Here is a 19939-nt window from a genome sequence, read left to right as displayed (position 1 = left end):
TCGGTGGAAGCACACGACCGAACAGCACCAACAGTCCTTATGGAAGGTGACTCTCCTTCCATAAGCCATCAACGACCATCAAAAAGGTCAATAACACTTTATTTTACAGCACAGTTTATTTCTTTAATTACAGTCCTCATGCAGTTCCTTTGACCTTTGACCACCAACGCCATTCTATCAAGCCATAAATGACCATCACAAATGTAAATAAAGTGACTTTATGATACAATGCAGTGTATTTCTTTCATTTCAATACAATAGCACATTTATTATACACAAAATAAGGTATGTTGTGTGTAGTTTCAAGGCGTATTTAGTTGAAAAGTATATGTTATGGAAACCCAGGAACGGATTATTCCCATTTTAATGGTTTCCTATGGGAATTTTTTTTTGAGATACACACTTTTCGCCTTACACACTCTGTCTGGGAACCAATTAAGTTCGTAAGTTGAGGTCTCACTGTACTTCTTTGAAGGTGTCGGATGTTTCGCTTCTTATCCGAGAGGCTTCATCAGCGAACTATTTTTTTTTGTTGGTAGTTTTGACCCTATTTATATATAGTATATATATATTCAGATTGCATTAGAACTAGCAACACCATGTTCTGGTGTCATCGCATTCTTGCGGCCGGGCTTGATGGCTTGACTCCAGTGCATTCAGAATTGAAAATGTTGGAATTGAAATCAGAACTTACCAGTTCTCCTCACAAAGCTCGCATTGTTATTGTAGTTGGTAGCCACTCCTTTAGCTTTTGTCATACAGTGGTGGAGCAGTGCTGGTAGACTCTCAGACCCGGCAGCAGCATCACGAGCCCCACCTAGAGGGTGCCTGAGAAGAGGAGACAGAAAAGGAGAGAAAGAGGTACAGCACACAGCGTCCCTGTATTAATCCAACACTCCACTCCGTTCTATGGTAGAGTGAAAAATACCGAAAAATGGCGACGCACTTGGCACTGCGACTGAGTGGTCTGAAAAACTCCACATACTATATTAGCACTGATGGATGATAAGCGTTAGACACAGTGAGGTATGATAGTCGATATACGCAAAGCAGTCATTAGATGAAGGACTCGGTTTGTTGCTGCGAGCATCAAATCACAGTTTGCTTCATAAAATAGTGTTGGTTAATTTAAGTGTCAACCTTTATATAATGACTGCCAAAATTGATCACTTTTCCGATGAAGGAACGAATAATGAATATGTCTGAATAAGGATGCACGGAGAAAAATGAAGGTCTATTTTCCCAAAATATTTTGCTTTGAGTGACACAATTCAAATGTATTCGATCCTTAAAACACTGTCAAAAATCATTGTTCATTAAAATGTTTGAAATTGTAAAAAGAAATCGAAATCACGACATGGGGGGGAGCGGTCGGCATCATGTTAGCATGCAATGCATCGTGGGCGGAATTCCTTTGCATGTTAGTGAAAAAAAACATCAAATCGTCATCTATCACTATTCCGCTTCACTCATTCACTGCCATTCGCAAATTTATTAAACGTCAGAGTTTTCACAAACTATGACTGGCTAGTAACAAGAGCTATTAGCGATCTAGTAGCTAATTTAAACAGATTCCTTTCTTACAGACAGTGGCTTTTGTAGGTGTTCAATTAGATAACAAGTAGACAGTATGAACCTAACACAATTATCTAATAGCTAGCTTTCTATCTATTTGAGTTCCTTCCGGGTTGAATGAACGCTAGCGTGTATGGCTGCCGCTGCTCACCCACAGAAAAACTTATCCTGTGACTGTCAAGTGACCTTGAGCGTTTTGAAAGGCGCTAATAAATGAAATGTATTACTATTATTACTAGCCAATCATAGTTTGCGAGAACTGCTCTGATCACAAACCGCTAGTGACAAGAGCATACTGGCCAGAGCTAGCACACTGTATCATTAGCGAGCTCCAAAAGCAAATATATTGTGTTGATTGGCTAGTCACTAGCCAATCATGGTATCACTAGCCACGAGTGAGAAGGGCATACTGGCGAGTGCTAGCACATTGTATCTATCTGTAGTGCGCTCCATAGGCAAATATATTGATTGTTGTGTTGATTTAATTACAGTTTCATAAACCCAAAATGGCTGAAGGAGGAGAAGAAATAGATTTGGTTGGATATTTACTGTTCAAGCCATTTTCAAGACGGACTCTTCAAGAAATAAAATGGACATCATGAAGAAAGGTCAGTCAGTTATTTCCTGGCTCATGGTATTCTCTAGTGGACTTGTAGTAAATCACACCCAATTTTATTTTAGCCTGGAATTGATTCCGACATAGCACTACTGAAGGCCTAGCGATGAAATCCGCAGCCTGTCACTGCAATGGACACACCATTAATAAGTACATTTCCAGATTTGATAAAAAGGGATTCATTTTATGCATTTTCACTCATATGAAGTTTAGAACATACTGTTGCCGCCCTCATAGACACAAGCTAACAAGCTAACGTTTAAATTGACGTTCCAAGTGAAGCCAAAAGGCCTTACGGAGTGTTCAGTAAGGTCAAATTGTTGATAATCTGATCTTTTTTTTTTAAAGATGGCATCCATCGCTTGCTGCTGTGAAGAGAGAGAATGAGAAGCATTAGCAGAGAGAGGCGAGAAGACAAATCTGGGGGGAAGCCAGTTGCTGATCAACCGCAGCACGTTTTCCATATAGAAATGAACACGATACAGCACACGTTGATCGAAATGAACACTGCGGCACAAGAGGCCTCACCATGCCGACGGGACGAGATGGCAGAAAGAGGAAAATGTCCATTAAGGGGAACGAGTCACATCACGGGAAAGGAAGAGGAGGATGGCCATTAAAAATGGTCACATGACGCAAAGCACAAATGTGACAGAGAAATCAAGTTGGATTTGTTATTTGCTTGGTCATATAGAGAAAAAAGTTTAGAGAATGCATGCATGGCATTTTGCACATGGAACAAATCTTTAAAGGGGAATACTCCTTTCTATCATGTAAGTGCGTCCTCGAGTGATTCAAGGCATTAAACAAAAAATCTATCAAAAGGTAAACTGGTCGAGCAAAGCCACTCACAAGCCTTAATGACCGCAGTAGACTTATGTTGCTTTAGTGGGACTACAGACGCTCCCCAGTTTACGAACATTTAAGTTACGAAAAACAGTACAGTTTCACCTTGCAGGCTATCAAAGTTGAAAGTCCACATTTCACTGTTTTCTATCCATTTTCTCACTATTTCACTTTTGGTTCTTTTTCACTTTGTTTTTTTTTTTTGTTTCAAGCTCTCTCATCTCCCTTTTGTGTGTTTGTTTCTGTTTCTGTAACCCCTCCCCCCGCTCACTTCTGCGTGTGTCCCCTCCTTTCTCTACCACGGATTTTGACCAATCACGTGCGGCTTTAACCCAAGACTGGGGGCGGGGAATGGAGGGGTAAAAAAAAAAAGCCGGATGCCATTTCCAGCTTCGTTCACTTCAGAGATCCAGCTCCAAGAACCGGCTCGTTCGCGAACGACACATCAGTCATTGTGGCGCTCCGTGTGATTCCCGAAAAATTGTTCGTATGCCAAGATTATATTCGTGCGAATTTAACATTCGTAAGGCGAAAAGTTCGTTAGCTAAAGCACTTGGAAGCAGAGGTATCACATTACTTATTATTTTGACGATTTTGGACTGGAAACCGTAACTGTGGTTTTTACGGCAAAACCGGAGTAGTTGGCAGGTATGCATTCCATACAAAACATAGCACTGAAGCAACTTACGACCAAATTCACCTTACGAACAACCGCTTGGGAATGCATCTCGTTCGTAAGGTGGGGAGCGTCCGTATTGACAAATGCGTCCTTGCGGCCGTGATGATTACCATTAATGCCGCTCACTTGAATCCAGCACAGAGGCAAAGTGATTCCCCTTTAAAGGAGAGAGTGATTTGAGCCCTCTACCTGCTGACCCCTTCCCCTCTCAAACATGGGTCCCGACCCTTACCTATTGCGGCGTGGGGGACCGGGTCACAACGCTGCCCAGATAGCTGAGATCAATCAAAGACAAATCAGGTAAGACCCTTGCCCGCGAGCAAACGGCAGTCTTACACAGTGCTACCACTTGCCTTGATGGGGGGACCATTGACGGGTAACAGCCAGTCTTGGCTTGACTGTTTGTCAGAGGCGCCACTAAGAACACGGGGGCTTTTCAATTGTACGTGTTTTAAATTGCTTTATGGGATTAATTGTCTTAACATGTTCTTGAAAGACAAAATGGCTAATTCATTTTTTTTACAGATGTTAACATTTTAAAGCTAACCTAAAAAGCTGTTAACAACAACTACGGGGGTCCTCAGTTTATGACAGCTGAGGTTGCAAAAGAGACGTAATTAAATTGTTAGCGCGTCAGCGTTAAAGTGTGTAGTTTTGGTGACAGACACATTTTACATGGTTTTAATTGTGGATATGTTTTTTTTTTCATGTAATTATTTAGTAAAATTAGGTTTTTACAAGGGACAGACTAATGATCCCCTCTGTGCAGTTTTATGCACTACAGATGTGTTACCAAATTTGAAAATATATCCACCTATAAAATGTCGTGCAATGCTTTGTTTCATTATGAAATAAGTCCATGTTTGATCATTCAAAGTGATATTGCGGAATGTTTTTTGTATTGACAATCACATCTTTGAAGACAAATGCCTGTATGGTATTTAATTCAAAATGGAACTAAAATTTGTTGCATTATGCCTCTTCATTGATTATTGTTTCCATATCTTTTTCACAATTTATAGACTGTTAATACATTACTACTAACCTTTTTTTCCTATGTCCATTACTTTTAATGTAATGTAACATATTTGTATTCGACTTTTAGGCTGTCTTTCAAAAGTGACTGCATTTAAAGAACGTTTTCATTTTGGCCGAAGGCTTTGATTTGTATTTTATTCATTTGTTTAATCATTTATTTATTCATTTATTAATGCATGTATTTATTCATGTATTTATTCGTGTATCTATGCATGTATTTATTCATGTAGTCATGTATTTATTTATTTGGTTGTTTGTTTATATATTTATCTATTTATTCAGTTGTATGTTTATATTTTTGTCATTTGTGTTTATGCATTTATTTATTTATTTGTTTTTGTATGTATTTATTTCTTTATTAATTTATGTGTTTATTCCATTTTTTATTTATGTATTTATTCGGTTTTTTGTTTGTATATTTTTTGTATTTATTTATTTACATATTTATTTAATTACATATTCAGATATTTATGTATTTTTTGTTGGTTTCTGTATTTATATATGTATTTATACATTTATGTATTTATGCATATATTTATGTATTCATTTATTTTATTTTAACTATGAATACCCACTCGATTTTAGGGCTCAATATTATCCAGGAAATATACCATTAAAAGTACATTGTTGATTTAAAAGGATTTTTCATTGGTCAAATGGACAAATTAAGCTATACATGCTTGCTCAATGCTAATACATGCCTTCTGCATATTTAGGAACAATACGCGTCCTAATTATCTCTTAATTGAGCCATTGACGTCATATTCATTTGGAATATATGGAGCAGACAGGGAGACATTGTTCTCCAGTGCAACGATCACCTACCCTGAGGCTGAAACCTGGAGCTGGGAGGGCTCTGAGGGAAGCATCTCCTCCTCTGTCCTTCTCTGGGATGGCCTTTGCCCGAAAACATCCCTGCCCTCCGGCGGGGGAGATGGGGACTGTGAGGGGTAACTGGCCGCCGTCGAGGCGTAGGACATGTGAGCGGCGTGATAACCAGGGCTGGCCTGCTTGCCGCTCTGACTCGGAGTCGGGGAGGCGCTCAGGGAAGACCTCCGGGAGAAGGTGGCCGAGGGCTGCAGGGTGAGCTCGGGCATCTCCAAAGACCGAGAGGTGCGGAGGATGCCGGCGCGTGGAGGTGGGCGTACTAGAATATCTGGAGAACCCGGCTGGGTGCTAAGTGGGCTTTGGGAAAGCGGGGACAGGCGGGAGGGTTGAAGTACTAAGGGGGGCAGGCTGGGGTCTGCTCGGCGCCCCGCCCTCGGGCTAAGCCAAGACTGGGGGCTACTACTTGGGGCTGTGCTTGGGCTCCCTGCACGGGCTGCCGGATCAGGGTAAGGCAACACTGGTACACCCACTCCGTGGGCCGTGTGTCTGAGCTGGCCGAGACTTTGGGCCTGTTGCATAGCTAAACGCCTAACCGGAGGCCCCGGGGGCCGGTCTCTGCCCGGGGGAGCCACGGGGACCTCCAGCTGAAGGAGTCTCGGGCTTGTCGGATCCATCAGGGGAGGGAGGTGGAGGCGACCGGTCGGGAGCGAGTGAGCGAGGTACGAGGGTGGCTCGGGCATGTCTGAAGGATGACGCAAAGAATGGTGCGGGGGGAGCATGAAGCCTGGACCCTCCATCAGACCCAGGAAGGGTAACGTGTGAGGGGTCCAGCTTTCAGGTGAGCGAGTGGGAGGGCTGTGAGTGTGAGACAGAGAATGGCCAGAAGCGGGATACTGATGGTGCTCCATCTCTCCGCTCTCCTCGGGGATGGAGGGATAGCCAAAGGGCCCCTCGGCCGTGCCCGGGGGGGTGGACAGAGCGGAGCTATGCGGGCTGATGTCAGGCATGTAGAATGGCGGTGCAATCCCTGATTCGACGCGGCTGCCGATATACCCATAGAAGGGGCTATGAGGGAAGCCCCTGTAGCGGGCGGACGGGGCCTGCCCTGAGGCGTGAAGTGCACTGCCCTCCCCAAAGCTCATACCTTCCATGGCCCTGTGCAGGTGGGGGCTGTAGGTTGGGGGCTGCGTGGACTCCAGGCTGGAGGATGTCGGGGAGAGCTGAGGCCGAAGCGTGGGCATGATGGGCGGCAGAGGCCCGGGATCGAAATCGTTCTCCTCGTCGGACTGACGGAACTCGGGGTACAGGTCCGACTCCTCGGCGAAGGGGAAGCCCTGGATGCGACACTGCGGCGGGCTAGTTTCCATGACGAAGCGGCCGTCGGGGCCGCGGCATATCAGCTCGATGGGCGTGGTGACTTCAGCCTCGTGCTTGGATACGCTGTACTTCTTGCTTGCTATGGCACGCTTGGTTTTCTTGTAGAAGGAAAGCTCCTTGTCCTTTTCCCGCTGGGGGCTAGGCAGCTTCCTGACATATAGCCCAGGTCCATGGGAACCGTCGGAGGAAATGGAGCGTGGCCGTGATGGTGGGGAGCTCTCTGGGCTAATCTTCCCTGACGACAACCTGACATAAAAAGGGACAGAGAGGAGGTTTCATGACAACCTTGGGAGGAAAATCACAAAGTAGGGTACACACTTAGCGACTGTTCTCCTCCCTTACAGTCAAAGTCAGTTAAGGTCAGAGTCTTGTTAGTTTGTCGAATTACCCGTGGTGCGAGGTACATCAGGATTGTGAATACTTTATTTCTCCAGGACATTTAAACCCGACAACCACGGGCAGTATTGGACTTTTCAGATGCAAAACAACAATTGGTAAGATGAATTGGAGCACAGTAACACAGTAGTCACCACACATGCCATGGATTTCCTTATCATGCGTGGAATCTTAACTTTTTTAAAGGTTTTGTATTTATAAACCTCTTTCAAGGCAGACTATCCATCCATTTTCTAATCCGCTTCATATTCAGCGCATGCGGGCACCCATCCCAGCTGTCTTTGGGCACCTTGAACCAGTTGCCAGCCAATCATAGCACACACAAACAAAGGACGATTCACACTCACAATCACAATCACACCAGTGGACAATTTAGAGTGTTCAATCAGCCTACCATGCATGTATTTGGGATGTGTGAGGAAACCAAAGTACCCGGAGGAAACCAAAGTACCCGGAGAAAACCCGCGCAAGCATGGGGAGAACATGCAGACTCCACACAGGAATGGAATCAAACACGGTACCTCTTGCATAGAGGTTGACGCGCTAACCACTTGACCACAAGGTCGTTCTAAGGCAGAACAACCGCAGCTAAATACAAAGATATTTCTAGATTTCTTTGACTAAAGTAACTGTTTTTTTTGTTGGAATCCAGATTCCAGATTGGTATGGGTCCATGGATCTCGTTTGTTAGGATGTAAAGTAAAGTCTCGTTATATCGATATTCAAGGGAGTCCGAAAAAATATCGATATAACCGGGACTATCGATATATCCGACCCTGTTTGCATGTAATTTTCTCCGTGCGTGCATAGAAATAGTATCGATATAACCGGGACTATCGATATATCCGATATCGATATAACAAGACTTTACTGTATTTATTTCTTTTTAAGAGATACCACAAATCATGACTGTAAAGACAAATGAATTGTGATTTGAGATGGTTGGACAGGACAATGGCTAACCAACAAAGCTGAGATGACACATACAGGGTGACCCCCCAAAAAAACCGCACTAACTATAATTAGGCCCCATTTCTTAGTGTTTTGTCCAACTGAAATGAAACTTTGGTCATAAGTAGTTAATTACGTATATTCAAAACATCACATCAAAACACTAGGGTCTTTGGCCTTTTTGTCTCCGTTCTACAGCATATGTTCTAGATGGCGTCCAAATAGCTCTGTGCATTTCTTAGGGGGCACCACAAAGTTGTCCATGACATTCTTACAGACTGAATTGGTAATGGCTCTCATCTCCTCGCTGATGGCTTTCTTGAGTTCCGTGACGGTTCTGGGTTTCCCTCTGTAGACTCTGTCCTTACGATAGCCCCAAAGAAAAAAAACCTGGGAGGTTTAGATATGGGCTCTGGGGTGCCCACTCAAAATCAGTCTTGAGCCTCCGAAGTTCTCTTTCAGCCAATATCGAGCAGGTTTGAGAACTTGGTACGTCTTGCTAGAACCAGAACTTGCTCATGAGTGACGGGTAGATGGACGAATTCAGTCTGTAAGAATGTCATGGATCATCCTCCCTTCACCTCTGTATGCCCTCTTCCCGTCTCACCACGATGGGGTGCAGAGCTTTCAGCCGCTCTGCTCCCAAACTCTGGAACTCACTTCCACACAACATCCGTAATTAGAGTTGGGGCCCGTTTTTTTTTTTAGGTCACCTTGTATACCAAACAAGGATATTTAACCAGGCCTGTATCTGCCAACACCAGGAGGAGCACAGCCACCATAGAGTCACTGGACATGCATTAAAAAAAGTGTCTCCACACGTAAACTACAAAAAAAAAATCCACAAGGTCATGTATGTATGAAAGCATGCATGCCAGGCCATTGCAGTGCAGCACACTCACAGGGGGCTGGCGGGCTGGGGCAAGAAACTGCTCCTGGCAGGCTCGTCCCAGCAGGGCTCTACCCCGGGCAAGGGGGTGAGAGGAGGCCTGCGGCGGGAGACAAACAACATGGGCCTAGTTCATCTTTAAGAAAAATAGAGGAGGCCTGCTCGCAATGTTCACAAAGGGGCCTGTTTTTTCTCCAGTAGTACGTATTTGGGTTTTTTTTGCACATAGACAGATGATTACACACATACAAACTGTAGGCTAAATACAGGTAACATCCGAGTTACGACCAGGTTCCGTTGCGACAAAACGGTCGCAAGTCAAACAGTCGTAAACCGAAAAACATTCAAAATGGCTGACGCGAGGATCACGTGATCATAGCAAATGGCGACACGCTGGCATCTCCGATACGACAGGATAGTATACAATGACAATCTGTTGTTTTTAAGCAACATTTTCTATTGAATAGTATTATATACCAAAATGTTGACAGTTCATTTATAAATCTTATAACCTTTAGTGTCATTTTAATCATTTTATATTTTGTATTATCGATTTTTATTACCGTGTCGGCGCACACGCTTTCTGCTGACCCAAATACGCACGGCTTCCCACGCATGCGAGCTGTCCAAAAAAAAAAAAATCGCTCTCCCTGCTAACGGAGAAGCCGTAAGAGGTCACCTGTCTCGAAGAGGTGGCGGCGCCGACCATGAGCCCGACGGGGCGCTTGCGTCGTTGCGATCCCACCTGCTCCGCGTCGGTGGAATTGACAGCTCGGGTTGGGACCACGCCTCTCCGCTCCCACCACTTACTTCTTCAGGACAGCGGGTACGAAAACGGGACGCTGTCAACTTGTATTTGTAGTTTGTATTACCCTGGACTTTCTATATCTTCCTCAGAGCCCCAACACCCCCCACCATACACACATCCCGTAATCCTTTCGGGATTGTTCAGTTTCTGCACCATCGTGTGCGATTTGCTTCTCGACATTGTCGGGTTTCCCATTGCTCCCCCCACTTGTCGTTTTTGGTATTCTTTTTTATTTATAATTCCCCTGATCCACTTTTTGGGACCAGCGCTTTGTGTTGTAGCTTAATAAATCATCCTGCATGGACCTCTGTCTCTGTCGCTGGCTGTAGCGGTGGCAGCCGTAGATTTTTTAAAAAAAAAGGTCTAGCGGTTGTGGTCGTAAGTACAGGTGGTCGTAACTCGCACCGGTCGTAAATTGGATGTTACCTGTATGTAGCTGAACAATAAAACACCCACGGTCATGCAAAGAGTGGACAGTGTTTGAGTTTAGAGAACACATGTTTATACCAAATAAATACACTGACACACACACACACACACACACACACACACACACACACACACACACACACACACACACACACACACACACACACACACACACACACACACACACAATGCTGCTAGGGCTAATGTGCGTTAAATGCTGATTGGGAGGAATGTCGGTGCCATTTGTCATCACTGGACAGCTTTAGGGCGATTGTGCTTTTTTTGCGCCTATCATGGACAGCATTTTTACAGCCCCGCTTTGTTCGGCAGAAAGGTCCGTGCTGTTGGAAAGTCTGCGGCTGGATGAATGCATGGCTTGAGGAGCCCACGATGAGAAGAAAGGAGCTTTAGCGCAGAGCGACGATGCATATGTGGAACTGTCACAGCTTGGAATTGAAGCGGATTTACAGTACGTGGGACAGGATATGTGAGACCAATCTCTTTTGGTCAATGGATGCTATAGCTTTATGTTTGCTTTCAACATTTAGCTTTAGCATACGTGCACATTGCACCGTGATGTCCTTGATCCACTGGTGAAAAGAACACTTTGATTCTCTCCTCTTTCAGAACTATCCAATTAGACTGAATTGATGTCCTGGTTTATAACACCAACCCCTATTCCCATAGCCGCAATGGGGTGTGTTTCATAGATTGGGATTGCTATGCTATGCTATGCTGTGTTGCGAAAATCTGCGCACTGTGGAGTCATCTAGGCATTACTTACGGTGATTCCACGCTCTTCCTGAAGTGCGTCACCGACAAGGGAGGATCTAAACAGATCAAAGACATTCACAATGAAAAATCTTTTGTCACGAGACATCGAAATCACGCACAGTTAGCGGCAGACGAACCAGGTTTGCGCTTGAGCTTGCGTCGGTGCTGCTTGTTGACGAAGCAGGCGGCCAGAGTACTGAATAAAACTGCAGCTGCCAGGAAACAGATAGTTGCGACCACACCCGCTACCACGGGACGGGCTAGGCTCTCGTCGGCCACCTCCGCGGGAGGGAAGGGATCTGACGGTCGCAACGGAAAGGTTGGAAAGTAACTAACAACATAGGTAAGATTATAATTATAATAATAATACATTTACATTCTAAGCGCCTTTCAAAACTCTATTGGGCCTTGTATTATATATGACGAGTGCATTAGTGTATCAGTGTGTCAGGAAATTTGCATATTTGCACATTTTTGGGGATTAGTTACTTGATGGGGATTAGTTACTTGATTAAAAACCCTCTTGTTTGTATTTTGGTGCTGTGTTCACTCATTTATTGCCAGACAGGTGCAAAAATGTGTCCACTCCAGTGCCAGGGTTTTTGTCATTGTCATTCAAATTCCAGGACCCATACAATATTGAGTTTTAGGACAACATAAACATTCAATGCAGCATAAGAAACCTGAGACTCTCTTCTTTCATCAGAAAAAAAGCATTAATTCCTAAATTATATGGGTCTGGAGTTTGCACTGAAACGCTAATAAGTGGTGGCAGTGGTGCACTATCATTTCTTATTTCGTTTTTCCCCTCTCTTCACTATCTCTCGATCCAGCTATCTAGCTGGCTATCTATCTCGCTAGCTCTCTATTAGCTGTATGGCTGTCTAGCTGGCTAACTATCTAGCTAGCTATCTACTTGCTATCTTTTGGCTATCTGGTGTTCTCGCTAGCTATCTATTAGCTATATAGCTATCTAGCTGGCTAGCTATCTATTAGCGATGTCTTTGAGAGTTTTGAAAGGCACTTATAAATCTTCTTTATTATTATTAGTAGCTGTCTATTAGCTTGTTAGTCGAATGTGCTAAGTAGTATAATGTAAAGCTAGCAAGGTATTAGCTATCAAGCTATCTATCTAGCTAGCGAGCTATTTACTAGCTATGTCCTTGAGATTTTTGAATGCGCTTATAAATACAATGTTTTATTATTAGTAACTTTAGCTATATGGCTGTCTGACTCGTTAGCTAACTGTCTAGCTGGCTAGCTATTAGCTATCTGTTAGCTAGCTAGCTCGCTTTCTATCTTTTTGAGTTACTTCCGGGTTTAGTGAACGCTGGCACGTGTGGGTGCCGCTGCTCACCCACAGAAAAACTGATCCTGTGACTGTAAAGTGACCTTGAGAGTTTTGAAAGGCGCATATAAATGAAAGGCGCTTATAAAATAAAGTTAAAAAAATACTGTCATCTAAATACAACGCCAGAAATTATCATAGGACTATTTTTGGAATACACAATCAAAAATATAAGGACAAGCAAAAAAAAGTAATAAAAAGAACAAATGAACTAATTATGACAATCTGATCGCAGGTTCAAGGGGCACAAATATTAGAACCCACACTAACCCACTTATATTAATTATTTCATAGGTGCATTAAACTTACAAATGCTTTATATAAATATAAATACAGTAAAGTCTCGTTATATCGATATTCAAGGGAGTCCGAAAAAATATCGATATAACCGAACCTGTTTGCATGTAATTTTCTCCGTGCGTGCATAGAAATAGTATCGATATAACCGGGACTATCGATATATCCAATATCGATATAACGAGACTTTACTGTATATAAAAATGACGATATAAGAAGATTTAACTTACAAATATAGCAGAAAATAAATATCTTTTTTTCCCCATGAGTTTGTGTTTTTGTTGTTGTTGTTTTTTTTTTTCTGACCTGTGCTGGACACTCCAACTACATTGCTGCTTTCGCTGATCAGGTCTTCCATGACCGCCATCACCCGAAACTCATACCAGGACTCCTGATATCAGAAAGACAAAACAAAAACACGAACAAGGTGTGCGTTTGTGTGACTTAGCGTCCCAGTTCCAGTATACTAAGTCGACCATTGCTATGTGAGGCTAAGCGTGTTTCTGTGTTGTCTAGGCAACGGCCTCAGGCAATAGAAGAGGTTGAAAAACTTCTGTTGATTTGGATTAACGAAAAGCTAGCATGGGACAGTGTTTATGAGGGTATTATCGCCGAGAAAGCACGCCAACTTCACTCGGATATCATTAAGAGGCAAATACATCAACGACCATCACAAAGGTAAATAAAATGACTTTATTATATAGTACAGTTTATTTCTTTAATTACAACACAATAGCACATTTATTATCCATAAAATAAGGTATATTTTGTGTAGTTTATTTAGTAGAAAATTCTGTTTTACGGGGAGCTGGAAACTGATTATTCTCATTTTTAATGGTTTCCTATGGGGAAATTAATGTTTGGAAGACACAGTTTTAACCTTACACACACTTTCTGGGAACCAATTAAGTTCGTAAGCTGAGGTATCACTGTATATACAGTAAAGTCTCGTTATATCGATATTCAAGGGAGTCCGAAAAAATATCGATATAACCGGGACTATCGATATATCCGACCCTGTTTGCATGTAATTTTCTCCGTGCGTGCATCGAAATATTATCGATATAACCGGGACTATCGATATATCCGATATCGATATAACGAGACTTTACTGTATATATATATATTTTCTACCTGAACCAGGTCTCTGGCGACAAGCTCAGTCTCAGTGGATGGGATCAGGTCATCTAGGGTCTCCCATCGCTCCCCGAGGCGAAACTCCATGATGTAGCGATTGATGGGCGAGGAGTGGTTGCCCGGCGGGAGCCAAGTGAGGAGAACACCGTGTTGCGTGCGGTTGGCGGTGAGGCATCGTGGTGGGGTAAGTAGCACCAGTGGTTCTGGGGTACCCAGGGGAGAGCCTGGGGAATAAAATCAGATAGAATTTCGGTCACGATCGGCCGGTAAACTGCATTTCCGCTAGTTAGCATTATTATGTTATTATTATTATTATGTGTTTGCATTATGTTGTATTTAAAGTACACTAGAGGGCAGTATATCACACCAAGCCTTCACACAATCCAGTCAAACAGTAAGAGAGTGTGTATGCCAACGTTCAGAGTGATAACGGACACGGAAGGAAGCCAAAGCCCACCTGCAGTGTTGACTGTCACAACTTCGCTGAACGGGCCTGTGCCCAGCTTGTTCTGTGCCAGCACACTGAACTGGTACTCTGTCCCAGGCTCCAACCCTGGCACCAGCAACCACGTCAGAGCACCAGAAACTGGCATGGAATGCCAGTCGTGTGGACCGTAGTCCACTCTCTTTGACCTGTGAAATGGGAGCCAGACGTTATATATATGTTAGTGGGATAAATAGAATTTTAAGTCACATACAATGGCTTATGTCAGTTGTTTATTATTGGATGTCGTCTTTTTTTTTTTTTTTTTTTTTTCTGGCAAGCGTCACAGTGAAAAGTTGGACTGTGCACATAAGTGACCTACTTACAATAATCCACCTGGGAAATAAGGTCACTAACGAAGGGGAATCAATATTATATTAGCGTGATTATAACTCATTTTTTCCTTCGGCGCTGTTATGGAAAAAAAATAAACTTAACCCCCAAGACGGGTATAAAGCTCTTTTTGCACTGTTATCTTTTATTGTAGGTATAATATCAAAAGAATCATGTTTGGCAGGATAAAATATGGCATCACATTTCTTCAAATGATGCTGCACATATCTATGAATGGCTGCCGCTGCTCACCAGCACAAAAAAAATCCTGTGACTGTAAAGTGTCCTTGAGAGTTTTGAAAGGTGCTTAATGTATTATTAATAAATAATAATAATAGTGATATTATTATTATTATTATTATTATTATTATTATTATTATTTGTCAAACGTTATCTCAGTTCAAGCTATATACATGGCTATTTATTAGCTATATGGCTATCTGACTAGTTAGCTAACTGTCTAGCTGGCTATCTATTAGCTAGCTAGCTAGCTTTCTTTCTATTTGAGTTACTTCTGGGTTGAGTGAACGCTGGCGCATGTGGCTGCCGCTGCTCACCCGCATCAAAACCGATCCTGCGACTGTAAAGTGACCTTGAAAGTTTTGAAAGGCACTTAGAAATGAAATGTATTATTACAGTGGGGCCTCTGTTTACGAACACTTTGCCTTATGAACTTTTCGGTTTACGAACGTTAAATTTGTGAAAATTAAACCTTGGCATACGCACTACTTTTCGGGATACACATGGAGCGCCGCCCCACCACGGCTGGCGGAGTAATCTTCGGCAGAAGAATACCAAACCACACGACCGAACAGCCTTTCCACATTTATTATACATAGACTAAGGAAGGGGTGCCAAAGTCATTTTTTGCCACGGACCACATTGTAGTTATGGTTGTAGTACTAGTTTTCAAATTTGAAGTCAAGAATAATGACAGTTAGTGTGGTTTATATCCAAAAATATGATATTTTTTGTTTGGATTTTAGCAACCATCATGGAATTTCACAAGTTTGATTTGCTTTCGCGGGCCAAAAAATATTATGTGGCGGGCCGGATTTGGCCCCCGGGCCTTGACTTTGACACCTGTGGACTAAGGTATATGGTTTGTAGTTTTAAGGCTTATTTAGTTGAAAATTATATTTTATAGAGACCTGGGAACGGATTATTCTCATTTTAATGGTTTCCTATGGGAAATTAATTTTTGGGATACTCACTTTTCGCCTTACACACTCTGTCTGGGAACCAATTAGGTTCGTAAGCCAAGGTCCCACTGTATATTATTATAAAAGTGCTTACACACAGACATCAAAGATTCAAGGCCGTTTTCACTAAAAGTTGACAATCAAAAAAGCAACATATGAACAGAATATCAACACAATCCACTAAATAAACACACTGGGCCACAATTTGCATGGAAACGTTATTCCAGAAGTGGACAAGGAACACTCACACTGGACCGTACCACACGGAAAAAGTCTGCTCGAAGCCGCCGTCGTATCCCGCTTCCCAGGACACATTAGCGGAGGTGGTGGAGGGCACAACGTGGATGTTCCCGGGGGAGTGTGGGCTGGTGCCTGAGTGGTTTACACACACACACACACACACACACACACACACACACACACACACACACACACACACACACACACACACACACACACACACACACATGCACGATGACACCACACAAGGAAAAGAAACAAGAACAACATTTTCATCATCAGTATTGTGAATGACGATAGTGTATTTGTAGTTTTTGGAGTAATTTTAGGAATACACTCATCATTTGAGTTAAAAGTTGTGGAAATGGAAATTCAGGAGAAATCTGGCAAAAAAAATAATTGTCTGTATTTTTATGAAGATTAAAAAATAAAATACAACATTATAGTCTGACAAATATATTATTGATAGCTAGGTCGCTCGGTCGCTAGGTAGGTAGACAGATAGCAAGACAGATTTCAAGACAGGTAGCTAGGTCGCTAGGTAGGTAGACATATAGCAAGACAGAGAGCAAGACAGACAGACAGCTAGCTAGACAGATAGACAGATAGATAGATAGATAGATAGATAGATAGATAGATAGATAGATAGATAGATAGATAGATAGATAGATAGATAGATAGATAGATAGATAGATAGATAGATAGATAGATAGATAGATAGATAGATAGATAGATAGATACGTAGCTAGCTAACTATCTAGCTAGCTAACTATCTAGCTAGCTAACTATCTATCTAGCTAACTATCTAGCTTGCTTGATCCTGTGGGATTATTAGTCTTTCTGATATTTGATATCTATATATATACACACACATACGCACGTACACACACACACGTACACACACACACACACACACACGCACGCACACAACTCGACTCTCAGAAATCGGTTAAAACCAAAGTCACTGTGATTAGCCCTCGACCAATTTTGACTCTTTTGCATTTATTGATAGATACACAAAAGCAGCGCCAGGCTGTGCTTCCAAAATGAGACGCATAAAGCTATTAGAGATGAGACAAAATTAAATTTTAATCAAGGCCACCGCCAAATTGGGTAGAAACGAGAAGATGAAGAGATGTGGATTGCCTGCTGTTTTGTGGGAATAACACAAAGGACCTATTTCTGTGTGTGTGTGTGTGTGTGTTATGGTACCAATGACCAGGATCCTGGTACTGGCAGTGATGCTCGTGACCACGTTGGTAGCGACACACTCCCATTCGCCGTGATCCTCCTTGCTGAGCGACAAGAACTGTAAACTGCCGCTAAGGAGAATGTTGTGCTTACTCCGGCTCGGCTTTCCGACCTAAACACAGATTTTGAAGTAATATTTGAGAAGTAGGTATACAAATATGAATGATATCAGGGAAACAGTGGAAAAGTACCAGTGGGGAAAGGAGTCGGAGAATTACATGGACAACGTCCACATTTTATGTGAAAGAAGATGCAACGTGACAAGAGGGGAAAATATATTTTATGAGTAAGAAAATATTCAGAGAAAGATAACTCTGATATTGAGGAATTGTTTTTTTTATGTTTTAAAGGACAACCGACACCATTTCTTTGTTTCCTAACTGACAATAATACCTTTCTCCAAGTGATACTGGGAATATCAGGGTCTCCAGAAGCAGCACATGGGATGACAAGCTCTCTGCCAGCTTCCTGTCGGTATTCCCCCCCGGGCCTCACGTTAAAGTAAGGGGGATCCTTCCAGTCGACACACAAAAGATGGGTGTCAGTATGGGCAACAGTATCTATGGGTACTTTGAAGGCCACTTGTAAATTAAATGTATTATCGTTAGTGTTAGTATAATAATAATAATAATAATAATAATAATAATAATACATTTCATTTATCAGCGACTTTTAAAACACTCAGGGTCACTTTACAGTCACAGGATAAGTTCTTCTGTGGGTGCGCAGCGGCAGCCACACGAGCCAGCGTTCACTCAACCCGGAAATAACTCAAATAGATAAAAAGCTAGATAGCTAGCCAATCGATAGCCAACACATACCTAGCTAGATAGCCAGCCAGCTAGATAGTCAGTCAATAGATAGCTAGCTAGCCAGCCAGAGCTAGCTAATAGATACTCAATAGATAAGTAGCTAATAGCCAGCCAGCTCGATCGATAGCTAGCTAATAGATAGCGAATAGCAAGCTAGCTAGCAAGCTATTTGCTATCCAGCAAGCAAGATAGCTTCTTCTTTTCCTTAAATATACGTTTGGGAGTAAAAATAAATAAATACATAAACACCACTAATCATAAATAAACAAAGAAAATAATCCATTTAATTTTTAAGCGCCTTTCAAAACTCACTAGCGTTAGTAGTATTACTATTACTGTTAGTATTCGTATTAATATTATAAATATTAATGTTCGGTTTAAATTCTTGTTTCTTTCCTGGTTCGGTGTTCAACGAAGTTCAGTGATAAAAATATCAGTGACGATGATAGATGGTGAACAAAAAACTACTTTATTCTAGTGAGACAGAAAAAAGCACTTCTATCGTCGAGGCAGGAGCGTATGAATATGATGATTATGCTGATTATTTGGATTATTAGGATGATTACATTTATGATAATGATTTTTTATGCTTTTTATGATTATGTTTTTTCATGATTTTTTTATGATTATTGTGATTTATGATTATTATTACTATGATAATTATTATTACTATGACTGTTATTATGATTATGATTATATTATGATGTTTTTTATTCTTACGATTTTTACGATTATTACGGTTATTATGATTATTATTATCGCTGTGTCCTACCTTTAGCACCAGAGTGGCAGGGGGGGACATGCCCATGGTACCCAGGGCGTTGTAAGGCACACAGGTGTAAGTGCCCAGGGAGTCTTCTGTGGCCTCGGCGACCCGGATGCTCCCGTCCGGCGTCAGGCTCCATCCAGGGTACTTCTCCACCCGCAGTGGGTAGCCGTCTTTCTCCCACTTGACCGACGTCACGGGTGGGTTGGCGTCGGCCGGGCAGCGGATGTTACCCGGCAGTTTGCGGGGGACGTAGATGACCGGCGGCATGTTGATCACCCGGGCTGGGTCTGGTGGGGGGAAAAAAGAAGTACAGTGAGACCTCAAATTACAAACTTAATTGGTTCCCAGACAGAGTGTGTAAGGCGAAAAGTGTGTATCTCAAAAAAAAAATTCCCATAGGAAACCATTAAAATGGGAATAATCCGTTCCCGGGTTTCAATAAAATATACTTTTCAACTAAATAAGCCTTAAAACTACACACAACATACCTTATTCTATGTATAATAAATGTGCTATTGTATTGTAATGAAAGAAATGCACTGCATTGTATGTGTCATCATTTTACCAATTTTATGAAAGCTGATTTTAAAAGATAATGATTTAAGGACAATATGCAATTCCAAGAGACATTTTAAATTTTTAAGGGGGAAAAGTGTAATTTTATTATACCGTATTTCCCGGTGTGTAAGGCGCACCCAAAAGCCTTGATTTTCTTCGAAAGATGACCCTGCGCCTTATACGCAGTTTCGCCTTATATGTGAAGTAATATTGACCCTGTAAGTAGCCACCGACTCCATTTTCCCACTGTAGAAGAAGTAGTGCGTAACCCCAGCCTCTACTGTAGCACCTTATATAGCTAT

At 42.3% G+C, this 19939-nt stretch overlaps 1 protein-coding gene across 4 annotated transcripts in view; it reads right to left on the bottom strand.

Moving 5' to 3' along the window:
- igsf9ba (immunoglobulin superfamily, member 9Ba) overlaps positions 1-19939 on the bottom strand; it is a 41123-nt gene that overhangs the window by 5018 nt on the left and 16166 nt on the right. For 2 of the 4 annotated variants that reach the window (XM_089013719.1, XM_089013716.1), the window contains exons 8-19: positions 19083-19366; positions 17892-18011; positions 17460-17610; positions 16256-16379; positions 14446-14621; positions 13986-14212; positions 13158-13242; positions 11344-11505; positions 11217-11262; positions 9209-9295; positions 5580-7205; positions 695-828 (exon numbers count right to left, since the gene is read on the bottom strand). In XM_089013719.1, coding sequence (XP_088869845.1) covers positions 695-828; positions 5580-7205; positions 9209-9295; positions 11217-11262; positions 11344-11505; positions 13158-13242; positions 13986-14212; positions 14446-14621; positions 16256-16379; positions 17460-17610; positions 17892-18011; positions 19083-19366 — 3222 coding nt within the window. Of the gene's footprint in view, positions 1-694; positions 829-3948; positions 3992-5579; positions 7206-9208; positions 9296-11216; positions 11263-11343; positions 11506-13157; positions 13243-13985; positions 14213-14445; positions 14622-16255; positions 16380-17459; positions 17611-17891; positions 18012-19082; positions 19367-19939 lie in introns of those variants that run through there. The other 2 variants (XM_089013718.1, XM_089013717.1) reach the window with 2 other exon arrangements.

The sequence above is a fragment of the Hippocampus bargibanti genome, linkage group LG14, assembly GCF_051943395.1.
Source record: "Hippocampus bargibanti isolate YZ-2025 linkage group LG14, ASM5194339v1, whole genome shotgun sequence".
Classification (NCBI taxonomy): domain Eukaryota; kingdom Metazoa; phylum Chordata; class Actinopteri; order Syngnathiformes; family Syngnathidae; genus Hippocampus; species Hippocampus bargibanti.
The sequence above is the reverse complement of the archived record's forward strand: the minus strand, read 5'-3'. Positions and strand labels throughout refer to the sequence as shown.